The 18,529-nt window shown below is 35.2% G+C and overlaps 1 protein-coding gene across 2 annotated transcripts in view; it reads right to left on the bottom strand.

Annotated features, from left to right (window-relative positions):
• Window positions 1-18,529, bottom strand: part of DIAPH3 (diaphanous related formin 3) — a 256,877-nt gene that overhangs the window by 90,211 nt on the left and 148,137 nt on the right. For both annotated transcript variants that reach the window (XM_054812840.1, XM_054812841.1), the window contains 2 exons: window positions 6,994-7,118; window positions 126-290 (listed from right to left, as the gene is read on the bottom strand). In XM_054812840.1, the coding sequence (XP_054668815.1) occupies window positions 126-290; window positions 6,994-7,118 (290 nt within the window). The remainder of the gene's footprint in view (window positions 1-125; window positions 291-6,993; window positions 7,119-18,529) is intronic.

Raw genomic sequence — 18,529 nt, 5'->3', positions numbered from 1 at the left:
TAAAATTTCTGATATGAGTATCAGATACCATTTGAGGAAGAAAATTATTTTTTGTTTGTTCAATAACTGAAAGATTACAAAAACAATTTCTAAGAAACATTAGGCATAAAATAAACAGACTGTACCATGAACATTGTCCTGAAGTTGTTTAAGTCCGTTAAAAACTCCTCCACTGAAACTTTCTTCAGATCAATGGCATAATATCGCATCACGTTCTGATAGAGTTTTTCCATGTTCTCATGCATCCTTGAAAGTTTCTGAAAATCTTCTTTGGCATGAACTAGAAAGCTGTGCATTGCTGTTAAGGCTGCAAGAATACTCAGCGAATCCAGTCAAACCCACGGGTTTTACTTAACATTGATCTGTATTTCATACACATTTTTTCATTGGCATCAAATGAAGTATCAGAAGAATTCCTTGCATTTCATATATGCTCTCTAGTATTTACTGTGTATATTAGGCCTATGAATAAATCAGGGTGCTTTCACCAATTTTTCTCAATCTCTTTAAAGATTATGCTATTACATATAATTTTGTATGAAATGAAGTGTATGGGACTCATCTAACTTAAAGCACCTATGTAGTTTATTTAGTATCACTGTCTCCTTATTTAAGCTAAAGGTTTAGATATATAAATTACAATTTACATGGAATTTAGGTACACATACCAATAACTAACCTGAATATTTTAATATATCAAGAAATAGTATAGTTTCTACAGAAATTAGAGTAAAAATAGAAATGTTAATAAACAACAGTATTAAAAGTAAAAACCATGAAAGATTAAAGACTTCATCTTAATAGCTTTTTTTCTTTTTTTTTTTTTTAAATGCTGTTGTAGCAACAGCAATGCATTAATTTCTGTTCCTGGTGGCTGCATCAGGTATTTATGCTTTTTGTAAGGCTACATGCAATGTCAATACCACTTAATTAAATTAGAGGTGAAAACAATAGAACTACTTCTACAAGAGACAGACAATTTATAAACTGCACCAAAATACTGCATAACATAAATGAAATAAAAAAACCATGTTTATTCAAGATTTTTTTATAATATATTTTGTCAAAGCAGCTCAAAGAAGAAATATTGTGTGCTGTCATTTCCTTATGTAGGACAACTTCATAAAGTGTTTACTTTAATGGAATGGTAGCTAAACAAATATTTATGTTCCATTATTTTCCTGCTGCAGGAAAGACTATAAAAGACAAGAAATGGCAATTTTACCTTTACTCCCAATTGCCCACCCCAACTACTGCAAAAGCGAATTTACTGTATTTGTATACTTCATACTACAGATACATACACTATGGTCACTTTATTTTATGAAGCACAAGTTTTTTAAACAAGTGCATTAAAATCTAGACAAATAGAATTTTTGTCCACTGTGCTGTTTTAAATACACAGTAACAAGTTGCTGCTGGGTGATCGCTTTCACTTTTCAGGTTTTCTGTGATGCATTCTTCTTTTAGTTTTGTTTAGAGGCTGAATCCCATTGGAATTTCTCTGTTAAATGTCCTTCTGGTTTGTTAACACTGCTTTTAAAATACCAAGTAGTTAATGATTTTCTTTTTGTAATTTAGAATCTATGCCAGAAGGTCATACAATAACGTTCTCAGACACGTGCAGGAAAGGAGAAGTAATGCACTTGCACAACATTCCAGTTAGTCACTACGATGGCCACTACCTGGGCCTCTAAGGGCAGAACAGTCTCCACAACGACAGTCTTGTAGAAAAGGACTACCTAAAGCCTAGATTTCAATGATTTTAAGTGACACATCTTCCATCATGCCCAACCACTTGATTTCAAACTTTCTTTTCCTCTGACAAGTCTCCTCAGCCAGTATGAGCTTCTTTCCATGTGTCTATTGACTTCACATGATGCAGCTCGTGAGCAGCTTCAAACTGCCTGTGCTGACTGGCTAGCAACAGCTCAAAGAGAACTGATTTTGCTGACCTGCTTTTTCTTCCACACCAATTTGAATTTCTCTCCTCTACATAGCTCCGAAGATGCACATAGCTTATAGGAAACTACCCTCCAGACTTGAGTTTCTTTAAAATTATTAAGGATGTTAAAAAACTATTGGAGGGACAACAAGGAAAGCTGATGAAAGATTAGTATGTAACAGCTGCCCAAATATTAAAAAAAAAAAAAAAAAAGGATTATGAGAAACAAGACATGACAAAAGACATGTTAGGACCATCAAAAGAAATCTCAGTAGTTCAAAAAAAAACCCACCTCAAAACAACAAACAACTGTAACAAAAGAAAACAGTAAAATTAATGCTAAGTGAAACTAGAAACAAACATTTCTACATCCTGCTTTATTTTTGATCCTACAATTTAGGATACTTATTATTTGTGATTCTTAGATCATTAAAAGAACTTAGGGAAAACTACACTATTTTTTGTGATTATGAGGCTGTTTATTTCCAGAGTGCAAGGGTAAAGGAAAATCAGATAAATTTGTTTTGTTGTCACTATGTCTAAATGACATATAACATTTTAGTAACTTTTTTCAGTTTTCTAGGAAGGAAAAAAGCATGATAAAAAAAGTTAAAATTATCAAGAAAATGTATACTTCATCTTATAAATGAATGATATGCCAGAGTATATACTGAAAAGGAAACTTGGGAGGGTGGGGAACTGGGCGACCCGTTCCAGCGTTTCACCACTCTCATCATAAAAAATATACTCCATATTAGAGTCCATATAGGCTGTTTAGTTTATACTGTTAAAACTGACTCCCCTTGAATACATGATGCACAATTTTAAACCCAAAATGCAGCATTCCAGAAAGATGGCTTACTATCCAACATTGCAATGCCAGGCACAATGAATCCTGAGATTTTTATTTTCCATCTGGTGCATTATGGGATATCCTAAGCTCTTGGCATTCTACTGAGACTGTGCTTCAATTTAGGTATTTCTAATAAGTCCTCTTCCTTTTTTTCCTTAAATACGGCTTTTGTTAGCCAGCACTAGCTAAACTGGAGACAACAGGGAATACTACCGAGTACAGCAATCCCAACTGTAATTATTATGAACAGGTTGATATATATGCATTATCAGCTACACAATTCATTGGCTTTGGATGAATGAAGCCAGAAGTACAGAAGCACTGCAACACAGGTGGGAGGAAAAGGAAATCAAGAAGTTAGGTATTTGTTAACTTTTTCTGAAGTGGCTTCACTTCACAGACTGCCTTTTTGGACTCATGGGACTACAGATCATCATTCTGCTCATTAATGGAACAGGAAAGCAATGCAGGGCTGAGACAAGTAATATCTGTGGCTAAAATTCTAACTGCTGCATGTTTGGTCTTGCATATTCATGGCAGCTCTTTTCATAGTGAATTGCTTATCTGAACATTATACTGATTTTAATATATTGTGCTATATAAAATAGTAATATAGAGCAGGGTATCAAGTCAAGTAAAAGCAGCTGTTATCCTAGAGAAGATAACGACGGATGTTAATCTGTACCAAACACTTCCTTAAAAGACCCCGTATTCACTAGTTGTGATTTTTTTCACAAACTAACCTACGTATTAAGTGTAGACAATCCAAAAAAGGAATATGATTCAGCATAAGAACAAAAGATTAACAGCTGCATAGATGCTGCATATATTTTAGCAGAATCTTCAAAATGGAACTGAGACTGCCACTACAGTCTCTGTAAAAATACGGCAAACTTTTCAAAGGCTGGTGCAAAAAGACTTTGAGGTCACTTCAAACCAGAATTTCAACAAACTATTTTCTTCTAAGGCCAAAGGGTGTGAATGTTGTAGAGGTCTGTTGAGGATTTCCCACATCAATTTCTTGGGAAGAGTTGCAATTGTCTGAAAAATACACGTCATAGAGACTTCCTTTTACATGCGTACAGCAGGTTCAACAGTAAAATTCCGTATCTGAATATTGTAGCTCAAGAAACACATAGAAATGTTTAGATTTTTAAATTAGCACCTTCTGAAGAGTATCTGTCACATAATACCTTTTCCTTGACTCACTCCTACTTATCTCTATAATACTAAAACAAATCAACATGTATTTGTATCACACAGAGCTGCTGCATCCGGTTTGTATACCCCACATATTATGAGCAAAACCAGTGCTAGCTTTAATACATGCCTGAAGACCAGATATTAAAGACCTGTATAAAGAAATTATATACTTAAATTTACATTGTTTGTCAAAGCCCTATCTCATTACCTGTTGACACAGTCAATGTCTTGACCCTCTCCCAAAGAGCAACATACATCTTTTTTCACCTAACAAACTCAGGTCCTGTAAGCTTTCAAAGTCCTTAGGATGCTAGGACATCTTACAGACTTCAGCTTCTTTATGTTGCACAGAGGGAAATTCAAATTATGAGGTAGATTAAGTAACCGACAGTTTAGAGGCAGCATGTAGTCTCCAATTTGTATTTGAAATGGGTTTCTTCTACCTCACTCCAATCAGGCTTTGACTGGGGTAAGTGCCATTCCTTCCCTTTTTGCAATGTCAATAAATTAACTTAAACAGCAAGAAAAGAAGAATAGAGAACTGATCAAAAAGAAAGGACTCTGTTCCTAGCTGAAAGGCAGCAACCAACTTGTTGTCTCTCAAGTATTGTTTCTATAAGCTTCTGTGAAAATCTCCATCAACACTACATTCAGTGGTAGGCTGAAACTTGTCAAGAGTTTCTCAGCTGGTACTTAGAAAATCATGAGATGCAAGCTGGACTGATAAAGAGCATGTTGACTAAATTACTTAATTAAGCTTTTAATATGCAATTTAAATACTCTCCATAAACCCACTAAATTTTTATTTTGAACATGCAAGTGTATTTTGTTCACTGTGCTTTTTATTGAACATTTCACTCAATGGATTTAATACTCTAAATCAATATCAGTTCAATATTCTTTCACTTTCCTAATTAAAGCAAACAAAAGAACTGCAATAATAACTATAATTTCTTTTCAGCTAGTATACATAAGATGACTGACAAACTAGCACAATCTAATAAATAGGAGAAATATTCATAATTATAGACTTTGTCAATAAAAGAGTGCACCAACTGTGCATATATCTGACTTCCTAAAGAAACAAGAATGCTAATCAGTTCATTAGGGGCCTTTGGGTTGTGATATTTAGCAACAGGATGTAATAGCCTACTTGTCCATGGAGCCTAATTGTACTCAGGATGAAAAATTATTTCCAACAAAGCACCATCCTTCCTTTTTCAGATTTCCTGCTGGTTTCTTTTTATGAGCTGCATGCCTTTCAAGACATCAGCATCATTCAGCCTTCCTTGTCATAGGAATAAAAGTAAAGACAGGTCCAGGCTTCATCACGCTGTGCAGGATTATCTAACCTTTACATCAAACCTTTTCTGCTTTGGAATTTATTGAAGTTCCTGTTTTTCTAAAAGTGAGCTTCTTTAATTAGTGTGTTCACAGACATTACTAGAATCCATGTGCAACTTTACTGTTCTGAAATTACTGCCTGTCTGCTGGGGGAGGTAGTAGGTGAAGACAAACTATTCCTGTTCATAATATTTACTGTTCAAAACATTGTATTTGAATAGTCTAATACAATGAAATATGTAGTATGGCTAGTTTTACTGGTACTGATTTATTCTGAATAAGACCAAATATTCATCTCACCTGTTTCTGACAGCAGTCAATACCGGATGATTAGGGAAAACAAGAAGGAAACTTGGTAAGTACAGCATGATGATTCAACTGATGTAGTATTTGGTTACCAGTCTGTATGCTAGTGAGTTTTCTGTGCTAAAACTACCTCTGGACTATTGTGTTTCAGAGTTCCAGACGTACTATCTTTAGCTCATTATCTAAGCCTTATATGCAATTCATTTACATTTTCAGCCTCTACAACATCCTAAAAGTAAATGCTAAAGTTTAATTGTTGTGTAAGAAAACATTTCTGTTACTATGTTATAACCTGCTGGACAGTATTTTACATGGAAAACGAACAGAACAACCTCACCAACAAAATACTTGACCTTATAAAAAATTAGTAGCAACACTGAAAGTTTACAGATAACCCACAGAGTCCAGAGAAGGCCTAAAGGTAAGTTGTAAACACTTTGGTTGCAGCTAGTCTACTGAAGAGGAAAGCTGCCCTAATGCAACAAGAACCAGTATATCCACTTGGCCTCAGGGTTCCTTACCATCTTTTATTTAACAGTATGAGTTTAATCAAGAGGACTGTCTCCTGAGTGCCCCCCGTATTTGTACACAGCAAAGTAGTCTTCCCGCTAGGTAATAACCCAACCATGCCTACAGAGGAAATTTCAACCTGTTTCTCTATCTGCTGGTATTTCTGCTTCCAGATTACTATCAGTGCCAAGCATATGTGACCATCATCTGGTAGGGACGTTTAAGTGAAAAAATGGGGGTTTTCTACTTTAATTAAGTACCACCATGTCACAAAGTTTTCTTATGAGAGAGTCAGTAAAGTTGACTGCAGGGTTTGGAATAAACAGTGAGAAAAGGAATTTTGGCAAAAATAAGACCAGAAACCAGTTTTCATATGCTATGAATCTCATTCAGAAAATAAGAGAAACTTTTTGATTCTCTGGTTGCATGTACAAAAACATTCACAGTGTAATGCACAGTGGTAATGTATACACTAGAAAACAAATAAACACAGGGTCACAGACATATTTTTCTAAGATATTCTCACATGAAAAATCATTTAACGCTAAAGTGAAGTGCTTAACATTGCTATTATAACTACTTTTCACCAAGCTAAGAAACTTATACACAGTGTAAAACCTGACAGTAAGCATTTTTCTCCTGATTCAATCCACTACCCACGAATCATTTAATTGAACTGTTCATGTATTAGTTTTCGAGGGGAGAGTTATGTTTTTCAAAAATAAATGCTACAGACTAGACAGAAGTTATGCAAAGAAATTTAAAGTTTAAGGTAATGAAGTTAAATTACTTCTGGTTTGTTTTTTTTTTTAAAGAATACTCCAAAGGATATTGACATTTTTGCTACAAACTTATCGTGCTTATCTTCAGGAACTGGAAAAGTCTGCAAATCCTTCTCAAGCTGTTGGAGTTGCCTCTCCATATGCTTCAGGCTCTTCTCCAGGTTTTCTGCTGAGACTAAAATACAGAACATTCATTCTGTTAACACCTTAAACAAGAAACATTGTTTGTAAAATACATGACTTCAAACCTTACCCAAATCAGCATTCTAGGTTTTTAATCCTGAAATAAAAGCACACTGAACAATTTACAAGATGAGAGGGTCACTCACGTTCAGTTCCCCTCACTTATGCGGTTGCCTCATTCGGACTAGATATATGCTGCTTCAACACTGTATTTTGTTTTACTTTTATTTCTAAGGTTTTGCACTGCAATTAACAGTCTGTTTTAAATAACCCGAGATATACGTATGCCAGTCTGCCTCTTCTGATTAACTAAAGGACAAGTTTTGAAGCTACTCCAAGAACCACAAAGCTTTCTTCAATCTCATTCTGTTAAAACAGAAAATACGAACAATTGCATGGAAGATCAGGAAGAAAATAAGACCCTCAAAACACAGAGAAAACGGGGCTATTAAACACCTACGCACAAAACCTAAGACTCTATTCCCTAGTTTGAAAGCTCAATGCCTGGTAAAAAACACAACAGAATTTGTCAAAGCGAAAAGTGCTCGCCAAGCTGGAGGGATGTGCAAGCACTTGAGAGAGTGCAGCAGAGCAAAACAGGGACTTAGGAAAAAGAAAAGAGTAGACAGCAAACATCAGGGATTTACAGAAGGATGCAGAAAACCTGCAAATTTTCTTTATCAGAAAAAGAGAAATACAACTTTCAGCCATTTGAAGCAATGCATGGAATTTGAACACTTGATCTGTAAACAGTTGATTAAAATATCAAGACCATAAGAGTAACCTTAGTATAAGTCCTGTTAGCATGTATTCTATCTTGGATTTATATTATTGGAATCAGTTAGTTTATTTCCTGATTGTTTATGAATTAAACTAAACATGTAAATATGTTCTGTAGAAACAATATGTAGAGATAAGAAGATACTCTGAATTTTAGACAAATGACTTTTTTCTTTTTAAAAAAAAAATTATTTATTTATAACATACTGTACCTATAAAGGTAAAGCTACCTTTAACTTCATCTAAAAAGTCCCCAGAGAAAGTTTGTGGACCTATAACCTTATTTGGATCTGTAGCAAATCCATGATTTCATCCTCTGAGAAGAATTATGTGACGGAAAATAGAAGATACACAGACCGAACACATATTTCTCTCATAAAAGCCTGACAATCCCCAAACGGCGAGAGTAAAATGTTGCATAGCAACTACAATCCCATTCATAGCAGAAAGGTTAACACAACTATAAAATGATCAAAGGCAACCTGTTAAAATGCTAATGTAAACTAAAAAAAACCCCAAAACAACCACCAAACAATTTGGAGATAATCAACTTTTCTAAAAAGAATTAAGTAATACAAATACATGTTGGTATTATAATTTATAACTCATCATTTGGTTTATAATCACAATTTTTAAAACCCTCTCTTTACTCAAAAACACTGCTTTCCAAGTGTAGGTTAGACTTGGCAGATTTTCACTCAGTGATTGGGAAGCCCACATCATCACCAGGTAGGTCAGCTGGCTTTGGTAGTTAAGAAACTGCTTTGTTTGGGAAGCAGAGCTAAAATTAGAAGCTGACAATGTTGACTACATATGTCTTTCAGTCTTCACAGGTTCCAGAAACAAACCTGATTTTAATAGAAGGTCATACTTCTGCTGTCATAAGAAGCCTTTGAGGGTAGGCACACACAATTTTAAGACACTGATTTACTTAGAAAGCTGCTAAGAAACACAGAATATAATACCTTGTACTTAATGTAACTGTCAATAGGACTCTTCATAATACAGTCTTGCATAAAAAAAGAGTTCACAGCATAAAATTAAAGTGACATACTTACAAAATGTCAGAATGATGAGACTCAGCAAGTACACAAGTTTCAAAACAAACCTAAAAACCAAACCAAAAAACCCATCCCATAAAAAAGAGAAACCTCTACATCAATTGCAGGAAGCAGCTGAATAACAGCTACATTCTTTTACCTAGATTTAAAAAAAAAAAAAAAAAAAAAAAAAAAATCCAACGACCCACAACTCAGTGCTAGAGCTGATTAACAGGTTGTACACAAGAGATTTTTGAATTCTTCCTTCCAGCAAAGCCAATCTTGTATTTCTGTTACTTCAGTTCTTTTGACCTTGAACAGTTACATATTTGATCAAGAATCCTTACATCTCCATCATGTTCTGAAGGGTTTTTTTTCTCTGTCACAGATATAAAAAATACAAAAATTCAGCATTCCTTTGATTTCAGCATTGCACAATTATTAGATATATTTTCCTTTAAGACTATATTTCTGATAACAGCCTCAAGCAGAGGCTAGCTCACAATATGCTGGTATTAGTTTGGTACTATTGTCTTTGCAACTTCCAATTTAGTGAAAACAGATGAAAAAAAATCTAATCTATAAATATAAGCAGCTCTTCAACAACAAGATCACATGAAATACCCGCCAACGTTCGCTCAAGCCCCTCTAGAAAATATGGTATAAAGTCTGAAGGGTAATAGAAGAGTGGCAGAAGAGGAAAAAAAAAATCCCTAACTTTGTCCTCAAAGCCTGGGAGGATTCAGATATAAACCCAAGCCCAAGTGAACTAAGCAACTCATCTGATAGTTTGGAAACAAAGACTGGGGTTTGGAACGTTAGTGAGCCCACAAAACCACGTTGTTCATTGAATACAATGCATGTGTGACGGAACGCTCTCACTTACACCCTCTGAACTCTCATACCTCTCTTTCAAAAAGGCTCCTGATATTTTCATAGGCAATAATTAGATTTCTTCACCTTCTGCCTTTCATGGTTAAAAAAACTTTGTCCTTTAAGTTTCCTCTCGGTTCAGGTTTTCTAATACCATGATTATTCCAGAAGCCTCTTCACCTGCTTCTGTTTTAAAACCTTTCTGCATAGTACTTCGGGTCATGACTCACCAGCCCTTTTAATGTTTGCATTACTATTTCTACAGTTCTACTGGAAATACCTTATCTGTTTATGTCATGACAAAATATCCTTTTTTCTTGACTAAAGCTCTTATTACAGTATCAAGATGCATGATCTTGTACTTCATACTATTTATTTTCATTTCTTTTATTCTGCTTCCTCAGAATCATTCAGTGATGACAACCCAATTCCCCTCTCAGCTGGCAAAGCTGTCTAACCCTTTGTCAGATACGCTCATTGGTTCAATACCACAATTATTTTTTTGCCATATTCCTTTCAGACAGTACGTTTCTTCCTCTTTTTATTCTAATGAATATTCTCCCACTTCACATAATATCAAATGCTTTCCTGAAGTCAACACAGATTTCATGTGTCCAAAAAAAAAAAAAAAAAGAAAAAAAGAAATTGAGTCAATAGTCTACTACCAATAAATTAATTTCTATTTCATGCTACTCTCACTAACCTCCACGTTTGATTATTCTTTGCTCTATAAACTTTCATATCATTAAGGTCAGATAAAGAGATTTGTAATTGCCTAAATCATTCTTTTCCCCTCAGTTTCTTAAACGTTCTGTAGTAACATAGCATTACTGTAGCCACAGCAAAACTTGGTTAAAAATGTGCTTACTAAACTTCTTGTCCTATATCTCAGTTATCTCAGAATGCAGAAATGGAAAGTGGTATTTACAATATAAAAATATGGTACTCTGATTTTTTTATTTCAATAAATTTCTACGGAGATATTTTCCTCCCTCCTACCTCATCCCCAGATCATAATTCTTACTTAAAATTAAAGCAATATTTCATCTAGTTTTGATATTACACCTGTTTTATCTTAAATCCTAGATAAAAAAGCAAAGCAATAGTACTTGTGTGCGCTCTCATTTATATTGCTGTAAACCTTCTGCTACTTTTTGCACCAGATATTTCAGCTGGTATTTCAGAAAACCTACGTGTAGGCCACCCTGTATGACAATTTTCTCGGATGGTTGCAATCGCCGTATGAAGAGAATCTTCCTCTTGCCTACAGATATTTTGCTTCCCTTGTGCTATTCTGGCCACTATATTTTGAGGGCAGAGTGTGACAGTGACAAGCCTGATGCAGAAAAATACACCATATTATATTAAAAAAATCTGAATATATACTCTTGCTTTTGCCATTTGATCTTCATACTGGACTGATGGACAGAATTTTCTGATTAATTCTCTGAAATTGTGTCCTGAATTTTGGCTGGGATAGAGTTAATTTTCATAAGAAGCTGGGAAGGGACACAGCCAGGACAGCTGACCCAAACTAGCCAAAGTGGATATTCCATACCATACGATGTCATGCTCAGCATAAAAGAGGGCTAGCTGGGGAGGGGTTGCATGGCTCCAGGAAATTCTTTGTGAGGTCCTGTATGGTCGTTGGGTGAAAAACTGCATTGTGTATCACCTGGTCTGTATATTCTAAATACTGGGGGTGTTATTTTCCTCTACCTTTGCTGTCCCAGTAAACTGTCCTTATCCCAATCCACGAGTTTTACCTTTTACTTCCAATTTTGTTCCCATCCCACCGGGGCAGGGAGGAGCGAGCCAGTGGCTGCGTGGTGCTCAACTGCTGGCTGGGGCTAAACCACAAGTTTCAAAGTAGTAACCATTAGTGATTCCACACATCTCACCCAAAAAGCTCACTCCAAAAGCAGGATGAAGAGCACAGACAACGCAAAGAATGTTTCTGCCCTGAACAAGACTCACACATTATCTTTATCTTCCTTTGTTATCCTATGAAACTGTCTTTATCTCAGCCCACGACTTTTTCTTTTTTCCCATTCTCCTCCTCATCCCACTGAGTGGGGGAACGAGCGAGCAGCTGCGTGGTGCTTAGTTGCTGGTTAGGGTTAAACCATGACAAATGCATAAGTATTTTTGTACCCAGTTCCCTAGTAATAATAATACTATCCTGTACTACCTACAGAAAAGCCCCATTGCACTAGAGTTGTTACAAACTTCTTTTGAGAACCTCCCAGGTGAAATGCAGCCTGACACAACATGTCTCTTTTTACAATGTACAGTTTAAGCTCAGAACTTGAAAACACGGGCAAAAGTTGAAAACAGAAACCTCTAAATGACAAACAATTCACTGATGGTCAGGGTCGTGGTTTAACCCAGCCAGCAGCTAAAGCAATCACACAGCCGTTTGCTCAACACCACCCCCTCCGGTGGGATGGGGGAGAGAACTGAAAATGAAAAAATAAACAAACAAACAAGCAAAACAACAACAAAAAAACCACCTTGTGGGTCGAGATAAAGACAGCTTAATAGGACAGAAAAGGAAGATCATCATCATCAAAACAAGTGATGAACAGCACAATTTCTCACCACTCGAAGCCAATGCTCAGCAAGTTCCCAAGCTGTCTGGCCAACCCCCCAGTTATATACAGAGCATAATGTCATATGGTATGGAATATCCCTTTGGCCAGTTTGGGTGAGCTGCCCTGGCTATGTCCCCTCCCAGCTTCTTGGGCAACCCCCTCCTTCTCGGTGGCGGGGCAATACCTGAAGCTGAAAAGTCCCTGACTGCTTGGCAACAACTGAAATATTAGTGCATTATCAACATTATTCTCATCCTAAATCCAAAACACAGCACTATACCAGCTGTTAGGAAAAAAATTAACTCTATCCCTGCTGAAACCAGGACAATCAGTTATTCATCACTGGATTGCTATTGAAAGAAAGAGGCAGCTACTAAGGCAAGGGTAAAAAATGGCCAAGCACCAGAATACTGCACCTGCCCCAACATGGGGAGGTAATATCCCCCCACTGTGTTCTACCATACACAGTGATACGGTGCAATGATGGACTAACAAGAGACAAAATCTTCTTATAAAAGAATAAATCAAATTTGGAGAAGGGAAGAGAAAGACGACCCTCACATGAGTTGCGGTTTCCCTTACTGAAGAGCTCTTGAGCCTCATCACCTTGACCCTTGGGGGCACAGACCATGAAGTACCGTGCTGACTGCAATGTGTAGAGTATATTCACAGCTAATTTAGGATATGATTGTTAATAACTAATTGCTTTGAATACACAGCGATAGTGATTAATAATGATTCAGAATGAACCATTAGCATGAAATGCTCATGAATAGCGGTCTAATAAAGTTTAAAACTAGCCAGATTTATCAGTCTTCTAAACAATCCCATCACTAACTCCTCGAGACAGATATATAGGTAGTGAGATACACAAGCCCACACATACATATATGCACTTGCAACACTTCCCTACTCATTAAAATTAAGCTTTCTTACCTTCAAGAGTCTATACATCTGCACAATGTATCCAGCTTTTCTATTCCATTGCCCTTTCTGCCATTTTAAGTTTCCTCTTGCAACTGATTTCTGCATAACCCACCTGAGATTTTTTTCTTTGTCTTTTAGCAGATATCTACATTTTTCCCCTATAGAGTATCAATAATATTCTATTTGTCTTAATCTTGCTATCACTTAAAACGCTATACAGCAATGAAACATCTCAGTAACAGCTAGATATTTATACCCAGTTGAATTAATATGAAATTAAAAGTATTGAACAGCTTTATCTGAATCCTGATCTGTCTACATGTTTAAATAACTGGGGGCTCAAGGACTGCACCAGGGATTGGCCATGATACTTAACTGCTGGATCACTGGAAGACAATAGAGAAAGAAAGCTACTTTCACAGACTACTGACATACTTCAATATCATATTAGAAATTGAAGCACTGTTTTGGTAAAAATGTGCAAATACTCAAACTCTTGCTTAATATTTGACTTGCTAATTCATGCTTGTAAGACATGCATATAGTTCTGTGCCCTACAGAAACAGAATATTTCGCTTACATTTTAGTATTCATTGTGTAATCGTATCTTAAAATTACTTGCCCAATAACAGTACTGTGCACAACTTAAAGCCACAAACATTAAAAGAAATGAGACCATTTGCAATAAATACATAACAGTATTGCATAGGTTCCATCAGCTTTTAAAACCAAAATTTTTATACTGTGAAATGCACTCAGACAAAAAAAAAAAAAAACCAACCACAAAACAAAAAAGAAACCACAAAAAACAGAAAGCATATTTAATTACTTATTTTGAACCAGGCTCAATTCATTATAAAATGGTTCTGACAGGAATATGGCAAGTCTGTAGTGTGCTAATGTAGGACTTGTGTCCCAATAAAGCAAGTTGTTGATCCATTAGAGGTATAGACAGGGGTGCAAAAAACATCAATAAACACAAAATTGTAGAAATATTTAAAGATGTACGTAAGCCACACCCCCATAAATTTCCCATGAATTTCCCTTTGCAAATATTTAATGTCCCTGGTATGGAATCTTAAATGGTGCAGTAGCACATTTTTGTGTCTTAAATGGTGCATTTCTGGTAAACAGATATATTTTTTTAGCCTAAGATTTTCAAGATTAAAAAAAAAGTCCTCTTCAAATAACTTAAAAAACAGTAGCCACAAAGTAACTTGCTCTTTCAGTCTTCTATAAGAAACTCTTTCACACAATTTAGACCTTGAAATACTTCTAATCTAACCAATGCATTCACGGACAAATATTTACTTTATAACTTCCTCTATTGCTTAATGCACTATAATACTGTAAAATTAATCGCTAAAAACATTATATGTTTTCTCAGTCTTGACAACAAAAAGTTTAAAAAAAGATGGCTTTTAAAATATTTTAATTCTTTTTAAACAACAGTATCTCAAACCCCCTTTTCCACAGGGAATTCTTTGTCTGTCATTACATTGTTACACTTCAGAATTTATTTTAAGGTTAATACCATTACTTTAGCAGATTGAAAGCCAAATCAACCCAAATTTTCAATTCCTATTACTGTTTGTTTCTTGACCCATAAAATTTAGTATTTGCTATTTTGAGTGCCACATTTATATAATCATTGTTATAAGCAATCAACCTCCATCTTAAAGCATACGGTTGGTTTTTTTCCACAAAGGAAAATATGTCTCAGGAAGGCAATTCTGCAACCTTACTCTTTTAATAGTTAGGCATATTTATCTAATTTCCAAACTAATTTGTACTTGTAGCAATGTAATTAAATGAATTATTTTTCTCTTCTTTATTACTCCCACACTCACATTTTGGTCCTCTTCCTGACTGTGATATTCTAACCCTCCTCTGTATTAACAACAGCTCTTAATTTTGTCTAATCACCTCATTTCACTAGGACATTTCTACTCCTAGTAACAGTAAATCTTTACTGAAGTAACAGTAATCATTAGAAATCACAATGGGTACAACTGTTCCCCAGACAAGCAAGTTCCTTTATAAGATTAAGTACTACATTCTTGTTCATGCAGTTATTTTGCTAATTCTCATTTTGTCAACTTTGACAGCAATTTTCCATGGAGTATAAAATCAAATTCTTTACTGTCTATGATAAAATCTCTGAAATTAAGTCCACATGTCTTTTAAGATTTTTTTTTTCCACTTGATGTAAGGAATGCTTAGTTTGTTTAGCTGTCTCTAGACTAACTTACAAGAGTATTCAATAGCTCTTGCAAAACATACATTGGCTTCTTTCCATGTAAACTAAGGCATAAAATATGGTTCATACCTCCCTTAGGTCCTGTCTTGATATGCAACCAACAAGATCACAGACTAAGAAATTAGAAGTTCTCATAGATGCACTATTAGATTTTCACTCAGAAAATCACAGAATGATAGAATGGTTTGGGTTGGAAGGGACCTCAAAGATCATCTAGTTCCAACCCCCTGCCATGGGCAGGGACACCCTCCACTAGACCAGGTTGCCCAAAGCCCCATCCAACCTGGCCTTGAACACTTCCAGGGAGGGGGCATCCACAACCTCTCTGGGCAACCTGTTCCAGTGCCTCACCACTCTCACACTAAAGAATTTCTTCCTAATATCTAATCTAGATCTACCCTCCTTCAGTTTAAGGCCATTACCCCTTGTCCTATCACTACATGCCCTTGTAAAAAGTCCCTCCTCATCTTTCCTGTATGCCCCCTTTATGTACTGGAAGGCCGTAATTAGGTCTCCCTGGAGCCTTCTCTTCTCCAGGCTGAACAACCCCAACTCTCTCAGCCTGTCTTCACAGGAGAGGTGCTCCGGCCCTCTGATCAGCTTCATGGCCTTCTGGTCCTGTTCGAGCAGGTCCATGTCTTTCTTATGTTGGGAGTCCCAGAGCTGAACACAGCACTCCAGGTGGGGTCAGGATAAACCCTGTGTTTTCACTATAAGGGTGATTCGTGACATTTTGTGATTGTTACTACTAGATTTTGAGTTACAGCCCTGTGTGTACCAGAAAGTTGCAACATAAGCCATTTGTCACATTATTCTCTTGCCATTCATGGAAATCTCCACATAGCTACTTTCAACTGTACTTCATAAACCTAACAAAAACCTTTCAAAAACCTAACAAAGACGAAATGTATATGTTAAGTGAAGCTACCTACCTAATAGCTGAATTAATTAAATTAACATCTAAGAATGAACAAGGATACTGTTCCCTTTTCAATATTCTGAAGAACTCTTTTTACTCTCTTCCTGAAGAGCCATCAAAAAAAGAAAATTGAGGTAACAGATATAGAATAAAAAACTGGACTTCTAAAAATGGACCTCTGGTTGGTAGCTAGTGTCCTGGTTATTCTTCATAGCCATCATTCTTGAAAACTATGTTTTGAGGCAGAGAAACATCCCATACATAACGTAAAAAACCCCTGGAAAATAAATTTTGCATTTAAAAAAATATTCTAAACAAAAAAAAGACATAATTAAGATAAAATTGTTACCATGTTAGTTACAAACATTTTTAAAGTAAATCTCTGAATAACCTACCATTCCACACTATGAGTCTGCTATAAAAACTTAGAAACTTGTATAATCTGCAAGACAGTGGAACCATCTATTGATTTTGGTACTGATTGAGTATAATTGCATAACTCATGAAGTTTGTAATGTTTTCTGAAAGCGCAAAAAAAAAAACCCCAGCTAAATCAACACAACAATCCTGTGTTTTCAATACCTGAAAACATACACTGTGAATTCGCTACTTAAGACAAAACAAAAAGCCCAAACAATGCATAGCAAAAAGTATGTTATTTCATAGTACTGAGAAGTTTCCCAGAAGCTTTTAGAAATTCTGTAATAGGAAAAAAATCCTTTCCTTTTGACATATAGATTACTTATAGCATATATATTAATATTGTTCTCTCATGTTGTCCTAATGTTTTTAAATATTGTAGGTGGGGGTGTTCTGTTTTTAATGAATATAGATTAAACTTCACATTTACAATTTGGTTCCTAGCTTTACAAAAAAAAAAAAGTGAAATTAATTAATCTATGAAAAAAACTGAATAAAGTTTCAAAAAAGAGAAAATGGATAAGTTACTCGTAAAGCAACAATGAGTAATGACTTTTAGAGGAAGGAAAACGTGCAGTTTTATATTGTTATTACAGTATGAAAGGAAGACTTTATACTCTGTTACCTGTAAGGTCTGTGTAAATTAGAGTCAATCAAATAAAACAGCAGCCTGGATAAATGCAATATAAATCTTTAGAATACCATAAAATAAGAACTGTACTAAATTACCAAAATATTTCTTCTCTGGAATACTACTAGAAAAGCAGGAAAGTCATTATGTTTAGAAGAAAAGACAGCTTTGATTATATGAATCTTCAGGAACTGTCATATCAGTAAGCTCATTAGCTGCAATGAAAGTTCCTCCTGCTGATCTAAGAGTAGTTAAAAAACAGGATTTGTTATACTTCAAAGCAAAAAGGTATCTTTAATTCATGTACTGTAACAGTGAATTAAGCCTACTTCTAGTATTACAAAAGTAGAAACTAAAACTTTAGCACATAATAGAAAAAAACCCCAATTAAATATCCTGAAGTAAACTTACAACTGCATAGGTCACATGTCCTTGCTACTTTCCTGTCAGTTATATTTAAAAAAAAAATCTTATAGAATAACTAATTTACATATTATGAATTTTTTATCATTTATAAAATACCATAAAATACATGTTAGCTTCACAACTAACAGACTTTGTCACTGCTCCTAAAGTCTCGCAAGCTCTGTTAACAGCTTACTGTATGACACTTACTGGAAAATATTTAATGAAATGAAAGGAGCAAGAATGTTTCCTCTAAAAAGAATAAAAAGAAAATGAATTGCTAAACATTGTAATTTTCTAATGTTTTGAATCAGAAATAACTTAGGAGAGATGTTTTAAGAATGAGCAAGTACAAATTAAAAAAGATACAAGATATGCTACAAATGGGCTGACTGATAGGACAGTCATGTCAAGGAATAATTTTAAAAAGCATCTTTCAAGTGACTTATTTTAAGAAATTTGTGGAAGACTTAAAAATCACTTGATGGTGATCAAACCAAAACCAATAAATGTACAGTATAGTTCCATTTTTATAGTGTTTATAAAGTTTTCTG

Source organism: Grus americana, chromosome 1, assembly GCF_028858705.1.
Source record: "Grus americana isolate bGruAme1 chromosome 1, bGruAme1.mat, whole genome shotgun sequence".
Taxonomy (NCBI): Eukaryota; Metazoa; Chordata; class Aves; order Gruiformes; family Gruidae; genus Grus; species Grus americana.
This window is presented reverse-complemented; position numbering and strand designations above follow the sequence as displayed.